Source organism: Apteryx mantelli, chromosome 1 (genome assembly GCF_036417845.1).
Source record: "Apteryx mantelli isolate bAptMan1 chromosome 1, bAptMan1.hap1, whole genome shotgun sequence".
Taxonomy (NCBI): Eukaryota; Metazoa; Chordata; class Aves; order Apterygiformes; family Apterygidae; genus Apteryx; species Apteryx mantelli.
In genome coordinates, this window is record NC_089978.1 from 82836939 (window position 1) to 82857056 (window position 20118).

General features: G+C 37.7%; 1 protein-coding gene across 4 annotated transcripts in view; it reads right to left on the bottom strand.

Moving 5' to 3' along the window:
• Positions 1–1226: 1226 nt before the first annotated feature.
• Positions 1227–20118, bottom strand: part of MID1 (midline 1) — a 151466-nt gene continuing 132574 nt past the window's right edge. For 3 of the 4 annotated variants that reach the window (XM_067296491.1, XM_067296499.1, XM_013951240.2), the window contains exons 7-10: positions 17844–17987; positions 8725–8886; positions 6061–6268; positions 3384–4509 (exon numbers count right to left, since the gene is read on the bottom strand). In XM_067296491.1, coding sequence (XP_067152592.1) covers positions 4161–4509; positions 6061–6268; positions 8725–8886; positions 17844–17987 — 863 coding nt within the window. In that variant the 3' untranslated portion in view covers positions 3384–4160. Of the gene's footprint in view, positions 4510–6060; positions 6269–8724; positions 8887–17843; positions 17988–20118 lie in introns of all 4 variants that reach the window. The other variant, XM_013951248.2, reaches the window with a different exon arrangement.

The following is a 20118-nucleotide window of genomic DNA, read 5'->3' on the forward strand; positions in this document are numbered from 1 at the left end:
TCTGAATACAGATTTTCACTGTGGGAAAGATCAGCATATGAAAATACATTAGACTTGGTGTTATAAGACAATCATTAGCACATCACTGCGTAAGCAACCTATGCATGTTTGTTGCTTCACTTTATGAGATATCAAGCTAAAAATCACGAAAAGGAAAATTGCATGGAACAGACTGAACACATCAAGCAGCCACTACACACCTGTCTACTGATTGACTGAAACTATAAAAAGCCTGGTTGCCCCTATGTACCTATTAAAAAAAAAAAACAGAATCAAAATAAAACCCAAAGGTCATATGACTCACAATTTGGCAGCCTCAACTAGCTTAATAAGGATGACATTGCTGAAATCTTAGCTACAGCTGAAAAGATAGACTGGTCAACCTGGAGATGTTTACATTTGGTCCCTCAAAAGGTGACTGGACAAAAGTCAGCCTGTGGAAACACAACTATTCCAATGACACAGGCATAAGAAATGTAGAAATACAGTCCATGGGACACCTTCATGCCCCTGCAAGAGCATGCAAGATCAAGGCCAAGGTTGCAGATCTGGCCAGAGCCTGTAACTGATTTCAAAATAACATATAGCTGTGGCACAAGATCATGAGGAGGAAAGACTTAGACCCTAAACAATATGAACTGTAAAGCTACAGTAAATAAATAATTATTCTAATCAGTCTACTAAGTAAATCATGGAATATGGCCCATTGCTGAAAGATTTTTTCCCCCCATTATACATGCATCAACATATGAAAGCCTAATGCATGGAAAATCTTATCTAGCCTCAGAAAGAAAAAGGTTCCCTACCTCTCCTCTACATCAAGTTGGATGAGAGCTTTGACTACTCTGAGACAATATTGCTGTCTTCTAAAGGGATTGTTCTACAGTTTGCTCTAACTCCACTGAATCACAGCTTTGGTGTGAAGTACATCCTTGAAATGATCATTACACCAACATAGGCTTCATCTGTTACATTCGTTGCTTGCATCTCAGCAGAGTATTGCTCAGAAATCTGCCTTTGTTAAATATGGCATTATACCACACTACCTCATTCCTAGTCATAAAACTTTCAGAAAATAGGAAAAACCTCTATACAAACCTGCAGTCTGTATTAAAGTATCATGTTTTATTTTTACACAAGGATCACCGTTCCCCTAGACTTCAATCAATTGTCATGGACCAAGTAACATGCCACAAACCACAGAAGCTACATTTTCAAATGGATGCTTTTATTGTTTAATCATGAATTGAATCAAGTATTGCAAAATAAACAGATTTTGTTCTTTTAAAAAATAACCAGACGAATATCATTTATAGAAAACTTGTTTCCTCATAGTCATACACAATATGAAATGGTTCAAGGAACAAGCGAAAAAGGAACACCTGACTAATTACTGTCAGTCTGTGTGTATGTATGTATGTATATATACACATTACACTATATCTGCACATATACTGGTGTGTGTATACTCACAGATATATATACACATATACACACAAACATATGTGCACATAGAGTACTGATTGAATTAATAGTCCATTAGAGAAATGTGGTTTAGCTCCAAATGAAGAATGAAGTATTCTGTGTTGAAATACAATGATACAGCAAGGCCTGTAGATAACAGGCCATCCTCTTTCCCTTGGTGAAAACCAAGATCTGTCTTTAGACTCATGGTCTATGTTTAAAATGAAAATGTGTGAAGTCATGGGGTACCTTTCAAAACTCACGGTATTAGTTCCATTCAGCTTGATCTCTGCCAGCATTGCATGGTCAAACACTGAACAGTGTTTTCATTTTGCTCACTACTGAAATCAGCTTCTAGATTTAATATTTCTGGCAAAACAGGAGGTACAGGGCTTTACTACACATACTGTGGTAACAATATACTCCTTTCCGTTAGGCAGAAACTTGGCAACAATCCTATATTAAAATTCCCTTCCTCCTGCACTTTTTTATCACAGCTTTGTATCAATCATTTCCTGTCAACTTGTTGTTATAATTTTCATGATATTTGAATCGCCTTCCAAACATTCTTGGCCAGACCACCTGACAATGTACATCAGGTTGTATTGGTAACATTGCGCTCAGTTATAAAATGTAATGTTTGGGGATTTGTTTACTTTTTCATTTTTGAGGGTGTCTATTTCTTTACCATCAGAGCTACAATAAACACTGCAGTATACTGTATGTATATATTTTCCCTTATTCATGTCACCTCTGGAAAGATTGGTGGCTCGTAGCTGTAAACCACTGAAAGCCGCCCCAGCGGGAAGCAATGGTTATAGTCAACATAGTGTCAGACTTTTCTCCATTTAATTCAGGAGTTAGCAGGGCATGTAAAGGGAAAACAATGGAACATGGAATTGCATTTATTTTCTATCAAAAAAACCCCCTATAAGCATGTACATATTCATCATCTTGCTCATAAGCTTCTTCTATGTCATCATAAGGCAAACTGTAGTACATCTTTGTACCTGGAGAATCTGAATTTAGAAAATTTGAAGCTGAGCTTGGGACCACTTTATTTTGGTCCCATTAGTGAACAAAGTGCATTAAGGCATCCTTTACAAAGGATACCTACAGCAAGATTTTAAACCACTAAACAAACCTTTTCTCAGTGCTGATATTCAACTTATCCTCATTCTACACAGGCAGATTTTCACCCCCTGCGTACTAACTACAAAACACTGTAAGAAAACCATTCTTTTAAAGCTGTCATATAGCCTTCTACATTTCATATTTCTCAAGAATCTCCCCAAAAGATCATTTATACATAAATATTGGAGTAGTTACAAAGGGCTCCTATTCTGTATAAAGAGGAAAAAAATGCACCAAATTCAGTTTTGGGATAAAGTGGGTACAACCATACTGACTTAACTGGCGTTCCACCCACCAACATCTGGATGAGTGTAGAGCTTACCTGTGCAGATTCCTACTGCTGCTGAAATTTTGTTATTTACTCCTTGTTCACAAAGAGAACTGTGCTCCCCCAAACAACACAAGACAATGATAAATATGAGTGAACTCCAGCTACAGTGTTTCTCCTTACAGCACTGGTAAACCAGATTTCCTTGCTTTGTTATAGATACTGCATAGTATACAACAATAAAACATTTGTATTTAATTTAAAATCCATGGTAAGTGACTCATGTCTCACTTCCTAGTTACTGGCTAGGCTTGCTGCATTGAACCTTGTAAAATCAGCAATAAGCATTCATATGTCTACCATCAGAACTGTGACATCTTCTATTACAATCAAACCTTAAACGGTACAGTGCTTTATCAAATTAGGCTACAGTCAGACCTTGGATTGGCTGCTCTCCTCCAGTGTTGCTGATTTTCAGAGATGATATGATCCTCAGTGATTCTAAAATGTTTCCCAAAGACGAAAGTGAAGCACTGGTAGATGGGAATGTTGCCATCAATAAAATAAATCACCAGATGATTTATCCACTCGCATTTCTAGGAGACATTTCACATGTTTTTTTATAAACAGAGAACATGCTGCCCTGTGAACAGAAGTAAATTAAACTTTCTCCTTTTGCTCTGTTGGCTAGCTCCACTTCCTTACTTGTATATTTTTGTTCTTTTTGGTCTGCACATTCCTATGTGCAAAGTAGAAATTAGGAGATGTTGCACACAGTAGGATTGGTAACGAGAGCAGTAATATTGACATGAATAAAATCTGCAGTATATGGACTTTTCCACTGCACAGTTTTCATCCTTCCAATCTTCTGCTTTTATCCATTGTAAAATAAAATGATGTAATGAGCTGATGAAACTTTAATGGATAGGGCCATCAACATGCAAAAACAAATCAGTTGTTTTTCAGGTATCCAAATCAGGCTTTCCCCTCGCTCTTTTTCTCTCTCTTTTTTTTTTTTTTTATAAATAATTTATAAACCTTCCTATAAGAGACTAAATACAAAACAAACCCAACAAAACCAACGGCAAAAGAAGTTCTAAGATATTATTAAAGCCATTTCTTGTCCTTCCGTACAAAGTACACAGTAAAGAGAGATTCTCCCATTTTCAGTTCTGTCCGGAAGCAATAGCAATGCCTGGGATGCCCTACAGTCCGCCAGCTGCAGGCAAGCTCCTGTGGCAGCCGCCTGGCAGCCCACTGCAAATGCATCATTCTACCTTCTGGCTTTTAGCAGTCATGCAAGCTGCTCGGAGGAGTCTAAGTGGTCAGGGATAGGCAAGCCAGTTATAATTGTCAAACACTTATTCCACACGGTGAATGTGGGGCACACAGGCTGTCCAAATGTAATGTCAAAAGTGTAAAGGTGTAGTGAGTTCAAAGCATCATAAAAGGCAAGGGAACCATTGTCATAGTCCAGCAAAATCCCTACCCGCCGGAGATGAGGCGCGGGCTCTATGGGAATTTCTTTGCTGTTGTGTCGCACCACCCATGTATTATTGCAGCGGCAAAGCACCCAAGAGGCAGAGTTCTTCCCAATCCACTCATGTTTTGGTGCTGACTTGTAGGAAATACCAATGGCATACCTGTAAAACAAACACAACTCAAGAAAACAAATGCTTCTTGCCATGCTCATCTGTCAATAAAGTTAAATGTTAGCCCAGGGGACTCACAGGAGTGCCTGAGCCTCTTATTTATGCTGATTAAGTTCTAATTAAGTGAATTTTAATCATAATATCTGCACATATTTGTTTAATGTTTTTCACCATCTCTCTTTTGGGTCTGAGAGGTCAGAGAAACTATTGTCTCCTGCATTGTTTGTAGTTTGGCTGCTATGGCAATTTTTTGGAACATTTGTCTCTGGTATTCAAAAGAAAATTGCTGAGTACTGAGCAACTCAGAGTTTAAATCACTGGGCCTCACATTTCCACTTCCAAACAGATGAATACAGAGGAATTCATTGACTTTAAAATACATTGCTATCTGTCAGCTAAACTGATCTCTCATTGCTCCTTTAATATATGGCCCAGAAGAAGGAATGCAAGAGTAGACATCAAAGCACACATTAAAAAAAACGTTTTTGCCATTCCCAAATATGTTTTGCCAGATGTTGGTGTGGTTTTTAGATTCAAATGAGCATATTTTAGACTGGGTATTGGGCCAAGTGAAGCATTGTAGGTGAGGACATTTGCTCTGCAAACCATAATTTATGGCAAGATGTGCAGGGTAGGAGAATTGTGAAAATGTTCTCATTAATGGACATCCTGGCAAAAACCTGATTTCTCATATATAAAATAAATGTATACGTTCCTCACATTCTAGACATACTGCAGTGCTTGTTGGGCTTTCAATCTAACAGGGATTAACTTGCCATAAGTTACTCTATTTTTATTCCTCATAGTTGGCACAAGCAAACAACTTCTTGTTTGAGTGATAGGGCACACCAGAAGACCTTATTCATTTTCCATTCCATTTCCTTCCATCATAACTGCTACCTTTGAACCCCAAAGGATGACTTCTCTTCCACTGACCAAAGGGCCCCTGAAGTACCTGTATAACACGGAAGATCATTCAGGAATAAAGGAATGCAGTCCTTCATTTCCTGCCTCTTGTTTCATCCGCTGAGACATAGACCTGCAGCATTACTGCTCCCTGTTCCCTGCTCCCTCCCTAGAACCAGGTCTGATGTCCAGCCCTGTGAGACAGGATCATCAAAGTGTCCTCATATTCCTTTTTTTTCTTACTGAAGTTCACTAAGATCTTTCATGTTTGATAAAAAAAAATCTGTCACAAAGTTCACTTTGTGATATAAACAAGAAAAAACTTTCTTAGCTCTCCAATTCACTAAAAATGTAAGACATACTTTATAGTTCAAAAAACAATCAATCATCTACATTCATGGAAGAGAAATCCCTTGAAGGCTGTTAAATATAGACGTACTCCATCCAGTCTGCGAAGTTCCAGAGCCACAACATACCGGAGGTTGGGAAAATATTCTGATAAAAATATGTAAAAGTATATGATTGTCCTGTTCTTGTACCATTCCCTAAGCCTCTGCTACTGGCCTCTGTCAGAGGCACCAGGATGGACCTCTGGTATGAACTGGTGGGTCTTTTCATATATTTTTATGTACATACCATGTACTCCCACTTATAACCACTTCCCAGTAATGACGTCCGCTGTCAATAAACACATTGCCAGCTACTCCATAGCTCCCTTGACTTGTGAACCGCTCAGGTGTGTGACTCTTTTTGGAGGATGTTTCATCACGTTCCACTGTCAAGTTATCATGAGACACTTTCAATTTTCTGTGAGCAGATTTGGGGTCCAGTTTAAATGGCTGGCCTAGATATGCACAAAGATGGCAAAAGAATAACTTAGTTTTAATTTTCAAAAGGATAGCGGATTAGAGAGCCTATAAGAAGCATACAAAATTACATAATCATATTAATCTCCTCCTCTGAAGCATTCTCAAGATAGACTAACCTATCCTGCTCCCAGCACTAGCTAGTTTGCATTGTCAGTTTACTGTCAGTCTCACTGTGTGCTAACTTCCCTGTGCTGATAATCCCTGAAAGGAGCCCTGCATAATCATCATGCCCATTATCTGTGACCTAGAAGTAACCTGAATACTCTAATTCTTGCATGTAATTGAAACCAATATACATGCTAATAAAGGTCTGAGGGTTGCTTTTTTCACAGCATATTAGATTTTACAATAAGTTACAATCTATTAATTCTCTAGGGACAAAACTCCATAATAACATCTTTATCATTGCTGCAAAACAGTATGATTTAAAATACCACAAAATGCATTTGAAAATGAGAATAAGCGCTAGCCTTGTCTGTTCATTCACTCATGGCTTTATTTATAACAAGCACAGTTAACAATTTGGGATCATTTTGGATGGACACCTACATGCTGCTATAGTGCTGGATACCATGCATTAAAAAGAAGGAAGTGAACTGTATCTTGGTCCAAATAATATGATTTAAAAACATTACTGAAGCTGTTGCTCTTGGCAAGTATCCTCTGCTGTAGCACAAGGTTTGTAGACAATAACAGGAAGCATTTTGGTAAACCGAACCCTGTAGATATGTAAAGTCTGCCACTATTTTGACAAGCTAGCTCATTGTGTCAAAAAGCGGAAAGATCATTTACCTCCTCCAGGAGACATCTAGGAAACTCTGACTCTATGAGTGATCCAGCAAAGCCCTTATCCCCCCTCTGTTCTTACTGTCTTTCATATCAAGAAAAAAAAAAAAAAACCAAGTGGAAGATTTGGTGACATGCATAGAAAATAGAATTGAGCACTCTCATGAGGTCTGTGACCTGATGGCATTGACACATGTATACTTCAAATAAGATGTGAATTATTCAGTGTTTGTGAAGGAACAGTTAACTAATTCTTAGGCAGTAAAACTGAAAGTACTAGTGCTGCAGTAAGAAGAAATGCAGTTGATCTGAACAGCCAGTATGTTTTGTTTCAGACCTCCAGGAAATCTGAAAGTGCAGACATTTAAAATGAAAAATTATTAAACCAATACTAATTCTCTTTTGATATTGTTAGGCATAGGTCAGGAATTAGCTAAGGAGTAGTTATAGTTTTAGGGATATAGTCTACTTTCATAATATGTATTTAGTTATGTATTGCAATCAAGTAAAACGTACCCCTTAGAAAGTATCTGCTTTTTCCTACCATTGGGTAGCGCTAAAATACCTACAGCATGCCTCTCTATCTGACCAGTAGCCTTTGTATTGTTAAAGCAGTATCTGAAGGATCCCTTTGTACTGAACTGTATCTGGTCATGTCATTTCTCACAGTTACCTGAGAGAGAACATTACTTTTGAGCCACATTGGGTCACAAAAAGGCAAGAGGATAAAACATTGCCATTTCCAAAAGGGTCCTCTGGTTTTATGCATGCACACAGGTTACTGTATTTAGCAATACACAGATTCTTGGTAGCAGATGTGCGGTTGGTGTGAGTGGCTTTTACACAGGAGTGCAGGCCAGGCATAGAGCAGATAGAGAAACTCACAAGCTGGTACATGCCACTCTCTGCTGCATCCACTATCCTCCTTCCTGTGACATCCAATACCACCCCTCTTCAAACGCCCTCCCCTTCAAGAAGCAGGTTTCAGATAGTGCACAAATCCCAGTGGTCCTTTTCCAGTACTTAAAGTTACCCATCATGACTGAAGGACTGAGGGACTGGCTGGACACAAGAAGAAAAAGGTTGAAAATCAGTCTTAAAATTGCTATACTCTATCTGCTAATAATTTGCGTAACCATTTTTTTAAAGTGAGATCTCTGACTCTACCATCCTGCTGAACTCCATAATAAAATGGGGTGAATGGTGCTAAGAAAGTTTCCAGTGTCCCAAGACAGAGATCATTTTGGAGGATAAAAGTTAGTTAGCTAACAAGTATCTTATAATACACTCTACAAAAATAAAATGTTTTCTTATAAATATAAGAAAAGGCTTTGGTTTGTAAAGGAAAAAGATAAAGAAGAAATTAGAACAAAAGCACAAATGAGTATTTTCAATCATTTCATATGTGATGGCTTCATTCCTAAATTATATTTCCAGTGACAGATACAGATGCATGTCTAGAAAAAAAAGCCATTTCTGCTCTACTCTGACAATCTTAAGTCGAGTGACATAAGTGGCTCTCCTTTTGGGAAGCACTTTAAACAAGTTAGTTTTCATTGCACTCTTGTACCTTTCAAAGACCAACCGCAGAAAGAAAGTCATGAAAGGAGAAGAATGTGTGCGTGCTGGATTGCATGCTACTCACTGTTTGTCTTGAGTTTGCCGGGCTCGCTGTTTCTGCTGCCAGCCTGATTAATGGCCTTAACAATGAAGATGTACTTAGTGCCACTCTGTAACCCATGCACTGTGTAGTGGTTTTGTTTGATATTAGGAACAATCATCCAGCTGTCGGCTGAGTTACATAAACCTGCAATTTCAAAGCAAGCACATTAGTCACAACATACAAAACACTTTGTAACAGAGGAACATTTAGAGACTTCTGAGCACTGAAAAACCAATAGGAATTTTGCTTCCATACCTTTTAAAGTGCTGTTACTTTTAGCAAGTTGCTACTTATTTCCACTAACTCATTTTATCAGCCCTCAAACAAGGTACCTTTTAAGTTCTTGCTACATGAAGTCAACCATAAAAAGAAGGACATTTAAGAAATGATTCAGTGGAGGCATCGGCAGGCTGGGGATTTTCATATCCCAACACAAGAATTCTTTATTGCTTAAGTACTTGAGGATTATCATCAATCTCCTTCTTGGGTTAATGAACTCAGTTTAAGCTTTAAGACTAACATAAGCAGTAATGCTAGAAGGGTTGTTGAGGCACCTTTGCTGACAGTCCCCAGGTATGCATTCCTGAAGCAAATCATTGGAGGCCAGACTGGGTAGAGCATGGGCTCCAGAGCAAGCTTTGGCTTTTACACTCCAGATTTTGCCAGGATGTAACCTGAGCTATTATAATTTATTGTATGCAACTTTTTTGATTTATTTCCTTGTGTCTAGATGTCAACTGGGAAACAGCTGGATAATTTTCCAGTTACAAGCTTTTTTGGATATGCTTGATGCCTACCAAAGAGGTATAACATGGTAGGAAGTAAGTAAAACAAGGGGAAGGGGGGCAATATCATCTGCAAAATAGGAAAATACTCCCCAAGATGAGCTTATTCATCTATGTAAATCTTTCCTACCATGCTATAACTGCAACGCCAGTGAATCGGCCATATAATAGCTCCTGGTCAAATGGAACCACAGTCTGATAGCTCTCTATAAGCTACCTTTTCACAAATGTTTATGTAAGTAACAACGCTAACATTCATAAAATGTATATATGCTCACAACCATTTATATAGCTATACAGATAGAAAGAGATACAGGTGGATGGAAGTGTATGCATGTGTGTGTGCATATTAAGCTGGAAAACATGAAAGAAAAATCCTTGACTGGATTAGAAACCTTACAGTCTTTCTGGTTTCTGACATTACTGGGCATAGAATATGTTATGCAAGCTACTGCGTTATTAAACCAGCTTTCAGCTTTTAACTCATGTTTTACCAGGAAACCAATAAGTACTAGTGATTTGTATCTTTTGCAAGTAAGTAGTAATTTCAGCTCTGTATATTAGTCAATAAAAAACCTTTATGTGAAGTAAAAGGCTACTGGACACAAAACTTCAAAAAAAAAAAACAAAAAAAAAACGTGATACAGCTTTACAAATTCATAGACTATTCATAACCATACTGGAAGATTCATTCCTAATTTGGGATGTGTTTTTCTTACTAAGGGATCATTAGTAATAGAATTTATAACCCAAATTTCAATCTAAGAACTATATAGCTTTTGTCTCAAAGTTCTCTTAACATTAATTTATCGATTGCTAATTGATATTACACAGCATCCTTGAGAGGTAGGCAGTTATTAATCCTGCTGTACAAATGGAGAACTGAGGCACAGTTTCAGGTGGGATTCATATCACCCTGCCATCTAATGAAGAGGCGCAATGCCTAATCTATTTTTCACAACTTCGAGGGGAGGCAGTAATCAGTGAATGGTTCATTCCACCTCTCCACGTGTGAACATCCTACTACAAGTGCTTCTCTCTATTTCTTGAACAAAGAGGAAACCAAGCTGACTAGCTTAGATGAGACCTCTAACCTTGGAGGGCTGACCTGAAGTGAGATGAACTCTCCCCTCCCTACACCCTGATTTGAAGTCTGAGCCTCAGGTTGAGCCCATGTTTGGGTTCTGGCCTTCAGACTGTTCTTCCCACTGAGCTGCAAAACAAATAAGCCCATCTTCCAGTTTTTAGTTTGTAAAGATCAGAATTTGAAGGACAGATGGTAACCAACATTTCTCTAGCCTGTTCTGTCTCATCAAGAACATCACTTTTTGTGTTAGCTACTGTTGAGATGAATAGCAACTGTGATTTACCAGAGAACATTTCTTTGCTGCTGTTTCCTTGTTTAAAGGGGAAAAAAATGGATTCTAGTATCTTCTTTATGCTCCAACCAGTGAGTATCCTGACCACTTGTATTCTCCCTAAATATCAACTACAAGAGATTTCTGAAAGCATGCTATATCTGGAAAAAATGGAGGAAAGAAAAATGACTTTGCAGCACTTAGTTTTTCACAAGACTGTTGAAAAACTAGACCACATAGAGCCATCACCTATCATCTCCTGAAAAAAGAACCCAGTCTTATTCCTCATGAAAACGCCAGTTGTGTCTAGCACCTGTAGTAATGTGCCTACAGCAGCATTAATCCATGTCCTGTTTTATGCCTGAAGCATACTGAACCTACTGAATGGTATTTACCTTTTATTCTGGGAGTGAATAGGGCTCCTGACAGGAAGAAAGAAAAGTGGCAGTATCCTGGCATAAAATATTTTACTGACTGCTCAGAGACATCCTAATCTTTTCCCAATAAAAATTTGCCACAAGTATTCAGGTAAAGGAACATTGGTTCTGCAGCTGAATTACCACATCGATTTTACATTAAGACCATCCCTTGCCTGTCTCATAGGTGCTACTGCAAAATAAATATTAAGCGAAAATAAAACAAAATGAAGCACAGAATTTAGAGGGAGTCCAGGATGGCCTAGCAATCCTTAACACAGATAACTGATGGGGTATCAACTAACACACCACAATAAGTGGGATGGATTAAGCAGGTAGTCCTGGGAGTGTCTCCCCCTTTCCAAGTCCACACTTCAAAAGCAATGGTCTATGGTATATAGGCAATATATAAACAAACCTTTGTGCTGAAACAGAAATGCCCAGATTTTCGCTAAATCATCTAGAAACTAAAGATTTGTATCAGTCACCACAATTCTCCAATCAGGGCACATTTTTCAGGCTAACATTACATTTTTGATGTTACCCTCCAAAGACTTCTCTCTCCTTAACAAAGTATAAAACTTGGATCTAAATAAATACATGAAGGACTGTAAAGATACCGATGCACTGCTTTGGGTCTCCTCTCCATTCTCTCTTCTCCTCCCATGTATGTGGATTTATATCTACCCAATACCCAGTTGCCAGTAGATCCTCACACATAGTAAATTATAGTATTTTTAAATAATCTAGTTAGCAGTTGTGTATAGGCACCACCATGGCAATTGTAGGCATTGCTGCATCTTGTCCTCTGCTGCCAGGGGTTAATGGCAAAATGTTCACATGCAGGCCTAGATTCATCCCACCTGATGGGAAGTTCTTCAAATGAAGAACAGAGATTCCTAAACTAGGACCTTATCTGCCCTAACTCTCTACACCGTCAGTAGATATAGATGGGACCCCTCCATTTCACCTTTAATCTGACTCATCTTCTAGGGGAAGGCTCTACCTTCTCTGACAACAAAAGACAGCTTGGGTTTCTTATCTTTGTCTTTCCTGCCTTAGGCATCAGACTGCTGGTGTACAATAAATGTTGGATGCACAGCGACTCACTTGGTCACCTTTCCAGGTAAGCCTTCCTGGTCCAGCAAACTCCACACGTACCTCTGCACCAACACACTTAGTGACGTGTTCATGCACTTTCCTGAAGGGGGGCTTCCAGATTGAGAGTGGTTTGATATAAGGCTTCAGATTGAACTCTGATCCAGAAATCTTGGGAATGAAGGCAAAACATATCCTCAAACTACAGGTGCAAAATGCTTCAGAAGAAAGAAAAGCAACTAGTGACAGCCAGGTTAAGCTTTTAGGTACGAAAGAATATTTTGTCTCTACATCAAAAGATTTTGTCTCCAGTTCTGATCTATCAGAACAGCCTTTTTTGTTTTAATACAAAAAAGATGATTAAGAATGATCAGGGAAATGAGGAAATAGCCTGGACATGCAGACATTCAGGGGATAGTATTTTCATTCTTGGTTCCCTGCCGGTGGCTGTAGGTTAAGTGGAAAGCACACATCTTCTCTTCTCTCTTCTTGTCATTGTAGTAGCAGTAACAGCTAAGTGTCCGCTATTGTACCCAGTTCTCACCCTGGCTAGATTAGGGTTTCTTGTTTCCAAGACTCAGGGCTTTTTACAGGGTCCTGCAGGTGGTAAAACAATGTATTTTAAAACTGTAGCCTACAAAAATGTTGAGAATTTAAATTACATCCTGGAATGGTGCAGTGAGCACAGTGATGTCCATACAGGATGTGTGAGTTTTCAAAACAAGTTTCTCAGAATCTGGAGGTAATAATCTGTAAAGCTATTTCCCTGGTGTTAGCTGTTGATGCACTTTAAAAAGCAGATGGGAAAAATCCCAAGGCGTAAATCCTCCTAAAATTTACACTGTTTGATTTTAATAAAATATACCTTCTTAAAAACTAAAAGAGGAACACATAAGTCATGGGAAGGTTATTTAATCTCTTGAGCATTTTAATTATTTTAAATGCTTTCTTTCAATAAATTATTACCAATTCAAACTGGTAGAACAAAAACAGTAGGTGAAGTTGACAGATATGTAGCTCTCCCCACCCCCACTCTGCACTCCCACATGAATGAAAATAATATATGCAGGATTTCTGCAAAACACATAGCATTTGGGGTTTTTTTAGAAATACACTCTTTTGATACTTTCCAAGACGTAGAGGTTTTCTTGGTTTTATCCTGAACTTACTTTTGTACCATTGGAAGATACTAAAAACCTCAGTAGCACTCTGAAGACTGTAAGGCATCTGTTTTTAATAAATTAAATCTTATAGAAAGAACAATAGCTAGAATTTTCAAAAGCTCATTGGTGAATCATAAACTCATTGTTTTTCAGGGAAGCTTGGGCTCTTAATTTTCTTAGACCCTTCTACAAAATTTTATCTTCTCATAGGAACAGTAACCCTGTAACTCAGGAAAGATTCTGACAGTACACTGTATCCTTAATACAGTGAATTTTAATATTTAGTTGATGTAATCAACCTAAATCCCAATTACCAAGAAAGAGAGAATTATTTACTGCTTTTTGCCTTGGAGAGAGCCGTGCGTGTTTTTCATGAAGATATTTTGCATTGCAGCTAGTAAGAAGCTGAGTGTTTAAATTTTAACCTTGCTGAAGCACACTCGAGCAATTCCATGATGTCAAAAAATATATAAAAACTCAATAAATACATGAGAATGTATTGAAAGAGGATAATGCAATTATAGTGCACATTAGCTAGGTAGTGACAAAGACATTCTAAAAGCTTTTATAATATTCAGATTGCAGGTGATTAGCAGCATCTTAGAATTGCAAATGTGTGAATGGTATAGCTCTGGGAGCAATTGCGTTAGTAAAAGTCTGCCTAATTTAAAGTTCTATACTGCTTTTGCACAAAACAGTGCTGCCAAGCATATAGTAGCCAAGCAGTTTGGCCACATTTGGAAATAATCTTTCCTGTATGAAATAGGATTCAAAATGAAATACTCTTGCTGGACATTTTCCATCAAAATTTAATTCTCCAATTTTTCAGTTAATAAAAAGAGAATATAGCTGATTATGTTGGACAGAAAATACATTAGAAAAACATAGTATTGCTTGTTTTTGTTACTGAATTCATAGCAATCCCTGAATGATATATGCCTCTAATGGGGGAAATGTACCAAAGAGTGGAAAGCGCAGTCAGTCTGGCTATGTGGTTTTAAGAAATGGATTCCAAAATAACAACTTTCATTAGCACAGTAGGTGGGTATGTATGCAAAGTGATTCCCACTGTCTCAGGGGAAAGCAGCTTGTTGTTGTAATACAGTACTTTAGCTACTCCCTTGTGCCTAATTCATAGCTACACAGAATTGAAAAATGATCTATAAATCTATTTACATTCTCTGTTACAGGTAACCCACATGACCAGCAGCAACTTTGGGGGGATGTGACAGAAGCAGAGAAAACAAAATCATGTGCAACAGAATGCAAATACTGTAAATAGAAATTTGTGCTCATCCAAGCTCCATTGCATTAAAAAAGAATTTTAAAAAATCACCTAGTTTTAGTCCATCAAAATGGGAAGGCTACAATGCAACACAGTAACTTACAGTGAAAATATCTCTATGAAAATATCATTATATCACATTATTATAGTACACTTCAAGAGGTTAACACTCCAGTGTTCTCGGAACAACCTTGTAAGGACACCTACAGCAGTAGAGAAATTAAACTCTCTTACAGGATAAAGCATAGAATCCAACAAAGAGAATCCAACAAAGATTCTCTTTCTTCTTCAAGAAAGAGAATCCAACTGAGTAAAATCAGGATGTTAGTGGGAAAATCTTTAGTACCTGTTGAAGCTGGAACAAACTGGAAGAATCTTGTATGTAAGAAATCTGGGCAGATCTGTAGCAGTTCTACTAAAACTGGCAGGAACAGCTCCATTAGAGGTACACAGCTCCACATTAAATGCAGAGATAAGGAAAGCTTTACAACATTTAGAAAAAACTCTTCAAGTTGGGTTAGCATCGTAGATTTTAATGAAATTGAAACTAACAGTTGCCAGGATATTTGTGTAAGAGCTGTATTCTGAAAAGAAGAATTAGGCTAGTTCTCATGTTGTATTGGTATAAAATAGGAGATTCCAGTGAAGTCAGTGGAGTCACAGTGATGTAGAATCAGCGTGGCATTCACCACCTTGAAATGTTGCAGGAAAATCAGGTCTACTTTCATTTCAGCTGTTAAGAACATTTCATAAACAGATATTCTTGAAGAGTTTTCATTTGAGACTTCTCTTCAATCTTTTAATGACACCATTTTTGCAAATCATCAGTGATAGAATTAAGGTTCAGACTGCACACTGAGCACTTCATGCTATGCCCCCCCCCCAAATTACCACATTGCATTTCTCAAGAAATCTGTTTTGCAGATCAAAGCTTTCACCTCCACATGGGAAACTTACAATAAAGCCTCAAAAGAAATGACTGTTTATTTATTCACTAGCAAGCAAAGAGCAAAACCTCACATCACAAAGGTGTGGAAATGGCACACCCTTCTGCGGTTTGTACACCATGCCAATACCTGATCCACCCTTAACTACAGCATGCCTTCTTGCATAAAGGCATTGATAAAAATGGGTCAGAAAACAAGAAATACACCATATTATCACTAAATCTGTCTGTTTATTAGTGATTAATCATATAAGCCTTTCCTTCCTTGTCTGCCTTGCTCCAATTCCTTCAGAATTACTATTAGACCCTTTTTGTATCCAGTTTGCTCAGGTATAGAAGCACGTATTGAGGTTTACTTGGTCTTTCTAGTGAACAGTCTCAAATTTTAGTGTGTCATCCAAAATTAGGCTGCTGAGTAAGATACTAAATGGAGGCTTCAAAAAATACTCATCAAATTTTCAGTGGACCCGGATGCTCATTTTTCAGTAATTCTGAATCATAATATAGTAATAGTATGCTACTTAAAAATGGTGCTGAAAAACCAGCACATGACTCCTCAGCTGTCCTTTCAGATGGCTTGGAGGGCTACGTCCATCTTAGTGATGGAGAAGCTGAGGTGCACACAGCAACAGAAGAGTCAGTGCAAAAGTTTGGCTCAGTACTGAGATTTGGCATAGACTGTGCCATTTTTCCACTGATACAAAGTATGTTAACACGGCCACAGCACTGACTTTCATCAAAGCATCCCAAAGTATTTCATAAGAACAAAATCACTGTTGCACTGGGTCAGAGCTAAGCCTATCTAGCTCAGCAAGTGAGCGGGGTATCTGAGGGTGGACAAAAGCAAGTGCCTATGAAGGTGTTTAAGAACACGGAAAGCACATAATGATCATTAATCTGTATACTCTCCCAGGGTCCAACAGTTTACAGCTCTGAGACTTCCTGAGCCATGAGGTAGTCTTTGCACTTCATTGTTCTCAATGGATTTTTCTTGCATGATCTGTCTAGTCATCTCTTGAATCCACACAAACTTTTAAACAACAATCCTCTGTGGCAACGAGTTCCACAATTTAGATACATGTTGATCAAATAAACTCCTCCTTTTGTTTAATTTGATTAATTTCAAACTCCTTTAGTCTCATAAAGCAACTACACATAAAATATTCTCATTAACATATGGGGAACCAAAACAGGAAGAAATTAAATGACTTCTCCAAAAGTCATAGTTAGTCAATGACCATTATACACAGAACCCAGAAGTATTAACTTCCTAGCCAAAGATCAGACAATATTGTTTTCTCAGAGGAATAGTTATTTAACAACAGAAAAATTTAAGGAATAATCAGTAAATTTGTTCATTCAGGAAAGTCACAGATTCAAAACAGAGAGTGTATTTAATACAAATGTGCTATAATAAGAAATATCGAACAATGCTAATTAATGTCATTATAAGTCAAAGTTACCATATTAATCCTTGTTCCACTGATATTTGCTCCCTTAGCCTTTGATATACTAACAGACACCTATGCTCTGTAGTCTTGCAGACAGTGCAAACAAGTCAGAAGGACTTAATTTGTATTCCTGACAAATGTTCAGGTGTCAAGGGTACCTAAAAGACAATGAGGTTCCAGTTCTAACTAATGGCCAGTCAGACATAGGCTCCTAAGTGCCTGACTGACCGTGGCAATGCAATTGTGGTCTTCATCCCTGGGGTTTCAGTAAGGGCCCTATGACGTAAGACACAAATCCTGTTAACATGGACAGAATTTGTACCATTGAGAATATGTGCTGGTTTTAGTCTTAGGAAGCTCTCATTGCATTGTACTCCCAGAAAACATACAAGACACTTTAACCAGATGAATTTTGAATTTTAAAATTCTTTGAAATCATTATTATTTTGGATTTAAAATACAGATAGTTGGCTGTAAAACTTTCTAGAAAATTTTTTTTTCATTTTATTCTTGACACGAGTACCTTTATATTTAAAGGAACTTGTTTTGCAGAGAAACCATAAACAAACAGAACAAGAAATAAGATGGTTTATACTTACTAACAACATTAGCTTGTCCAGTGAAGATAGTGTACTGCAGCTCGTAAGAGACCACACTGAATTCATCATCTGATGTCCAGTGAACAGTAATCGTATCATAAGAAGCAGTACAGAGCTCTTCTCGAATGGTGGGAGGGTTGGGAGCTGCGAGATATTGAGAACAAAGAGGAGGCTTACTGAAATAATCAGTAAAATATTTCCCTTCTCACCTGAGATTAAGGGATGCATCTGATGTGTGAGTTTGTAGCCATACTGTCCAACAGATCACTGAACAACTTTTGCTAATTCCAGTGGTAACTTAAATTGTCAATAAATCATTGCTGAGGAATTCTTACTATCAAATGTCATCACCTAGAAGCTCCAGATACTGAAAATATTTTGTATTAAAGTAGCTTTAACTTCAGATGCCCCCAGTGCAAGTGATATGCTGGTGGTCACGTTAAACTGTGATTGAGAGCACCCATTATTTTTGCTAGGTTTGTTTCTGACCACTATGCTAAAATTATCAAAGTTTCATTGATGCATATATCAAGAGGGAAAGTCAACCCTCTTTACTGTTGACTTCAAAGCAGTGTTTGCCTTGTCTATCTTAACAGAGATGGGCATAAGTTCAGTGACGTGTCCCATTTAAAAAATGTCACTTTGGGACATCACTCAAACAGTCATGCTTTCATGCTTAATTTTGTCTTCTCTCCAAGTTCATTTTTATTTATTGTCTAACTAGCCTATTTAATATACATGCATATAATTTCTGCTGGTTATACAACTCACTTTTTCAGTCTTACATCAGGCATTATTATCATATCATGGTTTTACAATTATTACAACCTGAACTTCAACATCATTGCTAATTAAATAATTCTAGAAAACAATCCAAACATTTTAATAAAAAAGTTGTCCCTCTGCTTCCTTTTTTAAATCAACAAACAGGATCACTGCAGTCACTCTGTGCAGCAAACTACACATTGTTCTCACATATAAAACACCTAGGTTTCTTTTAAAGACCTGTTTAAAGAACTGCAACTTGAAGCAAACTTCTTAAGTATGAATTTTCCTTGCTTGCATTTTCCACAGAACCAAACACCTAAATGAGAGTAGCAAATGGCGCTGATTATTCACCTTATGTAAAAGTTTATTATTTGAATTTAGCAAACTTCTCTACTTACGTGTCTATGCAGATTGTTCCCCCAAATCAAAGGCGCTGCATTTTATCATTAACCAAGCCTTCACGGGACAGGTAGATTGTGGACAGACCCTAAAGGAGCCTGTCCCCCTGGCTTCTATGCCTGGGCAACTCTTTGAAAGACTAGTCCTGCATGCTTATCTCAGTGGGGGCCCCTTTCCTAATTGTTGTCCCTGTATGCCACCACTATGCAAGAAAACAATACTTATGCTTAATACTGTTCCTCTCAGCTATCACAGAGCTAGGAGGGAGGAAACTCCAGGCAAAACAACCAAAATATGCCTGAATTAAAGGAAAAAGAAGACAACTCCAAGTAGGTATTTTTGCTGTCAGTTCTTTAACTTTTGTGAGCGATAATGGCCTCAACAACAAAAAAAGCCACTCTGAAGGAATTCCACCTTTTCTTCTGCAGCAACTTATTTCTATGAACCATCTATTTTATTTTCCCCTTAAGAATTTGTATAGTTCATATTCCTGTTTTGCTGATGTATGTTCCCAAGGATGAAAATGCAGACGCATTTCCAAAGAGCCTTTTTCAACCATGAGGCATAAGGAAACGTTCAGATGTGTTTTGTGATATGACCATGATTTGTGATGCTCTAAATATTGTAGCACAGAAGCTTACCAGTGCCTTTTTTTTTTTTTCAGCAGAGCAACCCTTGGGACAGATGGATATTAATAAAGAGAGATAAAAAAGAACTAAAATAAGAGCAGTCATCCCAAGAGGGGAATATAAACACAAGGAGAAAAAAAAAATAAAACAATCTTCTGAAAAGTTTAGTGCTGCAGTTTAGATGGTGTGTACTGACTGAGGCTAACTGTTGTGAAAGCCATATAAGACAGTATTGCTCCTGTCAGCTATGCCTCAAATAGGTTTCTAGCATGATAATCTACCTTAGCTATTTTTTAAGTTTTCTTATAGCTGAGGCTTCATTTTCATATTTTGCCTTTCCTTCAAAGGCAAAAAAGATTTGAAAGAAAATTCATTACAAATATACAAGTGGATCCAATTTTTCTGTGATAATACTCAACCAAAGTCTTCTTCAGTCTTCTCATGCAACTAATAGAATGAAATTCTATACCTGAGAAATG